The sequence below is a fragment of the Elephantulus edwardii genome, unplaced genomic scaffold, assembly GCF_000299155.1.
Source record: "Elephantulus edwardii isolate Elephantulus edwardi_28Jun2011 unplaced genomic scaffold, EleEdw1.0 scaffold00045, whole genome shotgun sequence".
Classification (NCBI taxonomy): domain Eukaryota; kingdom Metazoa; phylum Chordata; class Mammalia; order Macroscelidea; family Macroscelididae; genus Elephantulus; species Elephantulus edwardii.
In genome coordinates this window covers 6678768-6685580 of record NW_006399795.1, presented here as the reverse complement: position 1 = coordinate 6685580, position 6813 = coordinate 6678768, and the positions used below count along the sequence as shown (strand labels likewise).

General features: G+C 41.3%; 1 protein-coding gene across 1 annotated transcript in view; it reads right to left on the bottom strand.

The window, feature by feature from the left end:
- Nucleotides 1–6395, bottom strand: part of TNFRSF9 (tumor necrosis factor receptor superfamily, member 9) — a 14195-nt gene extending 7800 nt beyond the window's left edge. The window contains exons 1-6 of the mRNA XM_006885783.1: nt 6296–6395; nt 5363–5461; nt 5044–5181; nt 4574–4640; nt 1604–1734; nt 721–855 (exon numbers count right to left, since the gene is read on the bottom strand). Coding sequence (XP_006885845.1) covers nt 721–855; nt 1604–1734; nt 4574–4640; nt 5044–5181; nt 5363–5461; nt 6296–6395 — 670 coding nt within the window. The remainder of the gene's footprint in view (nt 1–720; nt 856–1603; nt 1735–4573; nt 4641–5043; nt 5182–5362; nt 5462–6295) is intronic.
- Nucleotides 6396–6813: the final 418 nt, after the last annotated feature.

Below are 6813 nucleotides of genomic sequence, written 5' to 3'. Positions count from 1 at the left end.
AAAAAAAAAAGACTGTCGCTTCCTTAAGTTACCATTTTTCTAGAACCCTGGGGCATAGTCAACATTTCTCAACAGTGATATTATTGACATTTTGGCGCTGAAAAAAACCCCTGTTGTGTTGGGCTGTCCTGTGCATTGTAGACCATTGACCGGCATTCCTGGATGTCAGGAGCACCTACCCAAGTGGTCACAACCAAATAACTTTCAAAACCCAAATTTATTACCACCGAGTCAGAATCAACCCATAGCTGATTGGTTTCTGTAGCTTTAAGTGGCATGGGAGGAGAGTGCCCATTTTTTTCCCTAAGAACAACTAGTGCAAAATTCCCTATGGACCACCCCACCAAAGCTCTCCCCCAAATGTCTCCAGACATCATCAAATCACACTTGCCTGTTAGTCTCTGTGCTAGACTAACTTGGTCTCATTGTTGTGTGCCCTCAAGTCGGAACTGACTCTGAGCTGACTCCCCAGCAGGTTTTCAGAGGCAGGAGATCACACAGAAGGAGACTGTCCATCTTGCTCCTGTGGAGCAGCTGGTGGATTCAAACCCTGTGCCTTTGGGATTACAACAGAGCTTTTTACCACTAAGCCAAGAGAGCTCCCTGGTCTCTCTGAATCTAGTTTTAGTAACTTAAAATAAAAATAAGCTTTCCCCTTCTACTGTCAAAAAAACATTGCCTTGTAAGAGTTCAGATAGAAAATGTTTGTCTCAGTCTTACGTTGCTTTAATATGTACAGGAGTTTCTTTCTGCTCCATTTAGCAACAGAGAAACGGAGTATAAGGAAGAACACCAGGATCAAGATGGCAGCCGAGGTTACAGCAAGGAAGAAGGTGATGCTCGGTGAATGGTGATCTGGAAAACAAGAGCATGCAGATGTGTAAATATATGCAAATACATTTGGTTCATATTGACATTTGCAAGCTCCTGAGTCTGAGGGGAAATGGTACGTTGGGCACCTCCAGCAAACCAACCTAGCAAACTTACCTGCATGTCAAGAGAATTTGAGAAAGGAAAATAAACCAAAAAAATCAAGAAAGGGGGGGAAAAGTAATTTTCCCAGAGTGGTCTAGTCATTCTAACACATACAAGAAGTTGCCATTTAGTCGAGTCTAACTCATAGCGACCCCATATGCATCAGAGGAGAACTGTGTCTCACTGGGCTTGCAATGACTGGTCTCTCAGAAGTAGACCTTGGATAGTGCATGTGGATAATGTGTTGGCTGCTAACCTAGAGCTCGGAGGTTTGAATCTCCCCAGAGGAGCCTGAAAGACAGGCCCAGAGATCTATTTAAAAACCAAGCACTGAAAACCCGGTGGAGCACAGCTCTCCTCTGATTTGCACAGGGCCGCCAGGCTTGATGACAGCTGGTCTAGTCTAACATACAGAAGATATCTTGGGAGATGAGAGTCTCTTCTTCCCCGAAAATATTTCTGAGTAGTTGTCCACAGGAATGGAGACGGACGGGGGCCATTCTGCTGGGTCAGCCATAAGAGCCCCATCAGAGGTCCTTTCGTTCTCTTTCCTTGGCATTGACAAAAGCATCGGACGTGTTTTGGTCTCCTGCTTTTGAATGTGTACCTCGGACTGAGAGAAAGCTACCTGGCTGTCTTCTGGAAGCAATAATGGTGGTGGAGGACATACCTGGAGACAAGTCAGCCAAAGAGGGGCCACACACTACATCCTTTTCCTTTGTTCCATTCACAAGGATGATCTTGCCATCCAAAGAGCAGCTGGGATAATCCAATGAAAAGAATTCAAGGAATTAATTCAAGTATTGATCATTCTAATTTTAAAACAATTGGCATTTTTCACCCAATGAAGTTGACTAATGATGAAGATGTGTGAGCTGGGCCCATAAGCGATGCAAAATTGTTTTTGATAACTCTTTATCCTCTCGCTCTTTCCAGCTCTCACTTAGATCCCAGGCTTTCCACAGTCCTCCCTACTCTCTCCACCTCACTAGATTCTTATTCTGCTCCAGACGCGGAAGCTCCAGAGGGCTCCTTATCCTGACACAGTTGAGGATCATAAGCTTTGCCTGGAATGTCTCTTGTCCCAAATCCTTGATCATAAGAAAGACAAGCAACTTAGCAAAAGTCTAGGAACTTTGAAAAAGTTATAAAATCTAAGACTCGGTTTCCTCCTCTGCAAAACAAGGACTGTCATGAAAGCAAATTAATGAGTCCTGTGTGGTACTCTGAATAAGGAGGAGCTCTCTGACTTGTTCATAGGGTTGCTATGAGTTGACGCTGACTTGTTGGCATCTAACAACAACTTGACCCTAAGAAAGCCATGGGGGTGCACTGGATACAGTGCTCAGTTGAGAGTAGAAAGGTTGGTGATTCAAACTCACCAGCCACTCCATGGCACAAAGATGTGGCAATCATCCTCCGTAACTATTTACAGCCTTGGAAACTCTGAATAGTCCTACTCTGTCCTATAGGGAATGCCATGTGACAGAATCAACTCAGCTACGATGAGTTTGATTTTTTTTTTTTTTTTGCATATCTGATTCAATAACTCAAGAGCAGCAACCTAAATGAAGAACTCTCTGCCATAAGTTGATTCTGGCTCACGGTGGCCCTATGTCTTGCAGAGGTCTGTGCCCCATAGGGTTTTGTTGGGTATAATCTTCACCGAAGTAGATTGTCAAGTCTTTTTTTTTCATGATGTTGCTGGGTGGATTAGAACTGACAACTTTTTAGGTTAGTAACTGAAAGCAAATGGTTTTGCCTTGTAGAGACCTTCTAAGGGAGCTCTGGTGCTGCAGTCTCTAGGAAGTCGAAATGCTCATCTAAAGCTGGTGCCTCTCTGACCAAATCCGCCTGCGGCTCCTACGGAGAAAGACGGGGGATCCCTTCCTTTGCAAGTTACAGCCAACCAAAAAACCCACTAGAAAATCAGAGATTAATTGGTTTAGACTAGATGGCAATGACTGAAGTATTAAGGGGCCTTGTTATTCTCTCTGTCCCCTTATCACTTTTTCTATCCCAAACTTCCCTATCCTCCAAAGACCAGCTCAAACACTATTCTGCCATACAGACTCATCTGACATCTCTGAACTATTTTTACTGACTTTTAAAAAAATGGCATATTTCCAATGTGTTACAAATCTATCCTTTTGTAAAGTGTAATAAACCAAAATTGCTGGAAAATATAAAGAAATAAAGACAGACAAAACACAAGGTAGGTCCAACTTTTTTTTTTTAAAGCAGAGTTAATAGACAAAGAATCCCATAATCAAGTGCCACAAAGCTATCTGTACACTCACTGGCCACATCTATGTCACTCTTGCTGCAGGCATTCCGCTTTCTTAGGTTAGCTTTGTCCTCACACACGTAAGTAGCCCTGGTCAGATCACACAAGTCAATAACTACATCCTCTCTCATGCTGCGTTACCACACGTGATGGTCCTATTTGCCCAAACACGTGGCATGTTTTTAAGTGTAGGACACACACATTATCTTTCTCCTATACTATTTTCAGTACCAGCCTTAGACTTCTGAGGATGGTCTGCTTAATGAAGAAAAGGAAGTAGCAGGAAAAGGAGTGCTGGTGGCATAATGCTTAGGCACTGCTAACCTAAAAGGTTGGCTGTTCAAACCCACTCAGCACCTTTGTAGGAGCAAAATCTGGTAAACTCTTCCTGTAAAGATCAAGGCCAGAAATCCCTATGGAGCAATTTTATTCTGTCATGTGGAGTTGTTGCTGTTGTTATGTGCCATTGAGTGGAGCACAACTCAGACAAACTCCATGGACAGCAGAGCTGAACCCTGTCCTATCCTGCGCTATGTCCATGGATTCTGACACACTAAAGTCCATTGCTGCAGTCACTGTGTCAACCCACCTGGTTGAAAGCTTTCCTCTCTTCTGCTTACCTTTCCAAGCATGATGTCTCACTCCAAGGAATAGCCCCTCCAAACACCATGCCCAAAGTATGTGAGATAGAAGCTTCATCACCCATGCCCCTAAAGGAGCACTCTGGCTGCACTTTTTCCAAGATACATCTGTTTGTTCTTTTGTTCTATGGGCCAAAATCAACTCAACCACACCTCACAATGGTAGCAGCATGCCAATACCCACATCATATCACTTCACATCACTCCCATGCTGCCTAGCAGTAGCTTATCATGTGCCACTACTTGTTTGTCAGTTTGCTGTGCTGTGGTGGCTTGGGTGATGCTGGAAGCTATGCTACCAGTATTTCAAATATCAGCAGGGTCCCTCATGGTGGACAAATTTCAGTATAACTCACTTAAGACTTGGAAGAAAGTCTTGGTGATCTAATTCCAAAGATTAGCCAATGCAAACCTTAGGGGTCACTACAGAATCCTGGGCAGTACATTGCTGAAGATGGAGCATATGAAGGACTGGGCAGTGTCCCGTTCTGTTGTACATGGAGTTGTCATGGATTGGTGCCTGCTCAGCGAGAACTAACAAGAACCAAGAATGTCCGTACTTAACAAACTTAAACAAAAATAGCCAACCCTCAAAGATAATATTCTTTGTCTTTTAAAATGCTTAACTTAGCTTATTTTCTAAATCAAAGAAAGTGAATATCATACATACTTTTTCCAGGGACGACAGCTACCATGTTTCTGATCATTAAATGTCCCAAAGCAGCAGTCTTTACAACCTGGCAGATAAATGAAAGCAATAGTTTAAAAAGGAAGCACTCTTATCAGTTCTTACATTTCCTTTTGATCATAGATTATCACCTAATCTAACATGCACAAACAGTTCAACAACTCCTTATGAAACAATTCCCTAAGTACACACAGGTTTTTATCTTAGACAGATACAATGTGTGGAAATGCATAGTCCTGGTGACTGGTGGTTGCTTTAACTTTGGATTATTTGCATTTGTTGAAAAATAGTTTTGTGAATGTTTTATACTTGACTCAAGGTTCGCTACTTAACATGAAGGTTCTGTGAATTCTCTTTCTCTTTTAAGATTTTTATTTCAAAGACTAAGACCAAAACAAATTAGCTAGGTCTACATAGCTGACTTATAATAGATTGGTGAACAGCAAGCCTACCCTCTTTTGTGAATTCTTGGCCTTGCTTGCAATCTTGTTGGCACATGTTGCATGCTGTCCCCAAACAGTGGTATCCTGGGATACACTCACACTCTGCATTGCTGGTTGGTGAGCAAGGCTTCTTGGTTCTGAAAACACCTACAAAGTCCCCAAAAGTTTTATTCTTGACCTCTAAATTCAGGAAGCAAATTTTTAATGGAAAAAAAAAACCCTTGCAATAAAATCCATGCTTATTTTAATGTTACTAATGACCTTACAGCCTAAGTTTACTTGTCAAAGCTTCTTTTCTCAATAGATTAATATACATGGTGAATCGTACCTACGCATTGCTGGCATATATCACAGGCTTTCTTTCCACCTGTGCTGGAGAAGCTGTTTGGAGGACAAGGATTGCACATGTGGTTCCCACAGAAAGTGCCTAAGAAAAGTAGAGGATAGTTGTATGTATGTGACCACACACCTCAAAGCATTATGAAAATTTACAGAAAAATTAGAGTAGAAAAGAATTCTTAGCTTTCCAGATGCCACCATGGTGGACATTATTTTGTTGGATGCCTTTTTGAAATTGCACATTTGCAAGATTTCCTTCAGCCTTATAAATAACAAGATACAGATATTGCAACAAGTAAATCCATCAAAAGGAAAACATGCCCTTTTTGAATTAATGGTACAGAATAATTGATAGGAAGTGTCAATTGGACCCAGGAGGAGATCAATACCCATTACTGGTAAACTAAGATTTAAATTATTCAAGCTGGCTTGTTCTCTGTTGTATCCCCAATTTGAGTACAAGATAGACAGACAATTTTAGGCTGTATTAAGGTCTTGCCATTGGCCATGAACTCATCAAAGCCTTTCATAAGATCTTTCTAGTAACCTTGTGAGATGAGGTAAGTTCTTTTTTACCCTCAGATCAGGTTACATGATTTAGCTCTGTTTGTGTAACTAGTATGCACCACCCAATAAATATTCATAAATACATACATAAATGGTCATTAAAAGAAACCTTGTAGTTGTTGTTGATTGCCGTTGAGGCGAGCACGACTCTATGAACAAAAGGCCTGAAACTTTTCTATAACTATTGTAATTTATCAAAGTTCATAGTTTCCAGAGGCATGTTGTTTAGGAAGTGGATGCCACTCCTGCTTTATAAATGGTATTTAGAAGGAACCTCAGTAGCCAGGACTATTAGGGTCACTGAGCCTCGTTTTCAACAGGACATATCAAATGCACATGTGAATTTGGTTCTTACCAGCTGGACAGTTTCCACAGGAATCTTGTACTGTTCCTGCCCTCTCAAGGTTCGTAACCAAGAGCACTGCTGCCATCACATTGTAATAGCCACTCCCCATGGTGAAATCCTGCATGGAGGTGACACCAGCAAAGTAGAGTCCAAATAGAACTGAAGAATCAAGTTGACTAATTTCACAAATGACACTCTACAAAAGGTAAAAAATGTCAAAGAATGAGATGATATTTCCTTTCTGAATGATCTACATCTCAACTACTACCTAGGCAATTCCACAAGACATGAATGCAGGGTCTTTCAGTGATAGGATGTGATAGAAAAGGCTTGTCTGAATTTAGACGTAGGAATTTCTGTGATAAGAAAACATGCCTAAATATTTATCTCTGTGCAGTTTTGCCAAAGTGTAAGATTATACTTTCTGATACAGCTTGAATTGTATCCTCCTTGCTTCCAAATGGATTCTAAATCCTAACTCTTACAACTGTGGTTATTGTCCCATTTGAAAAATGGATTATCTTATG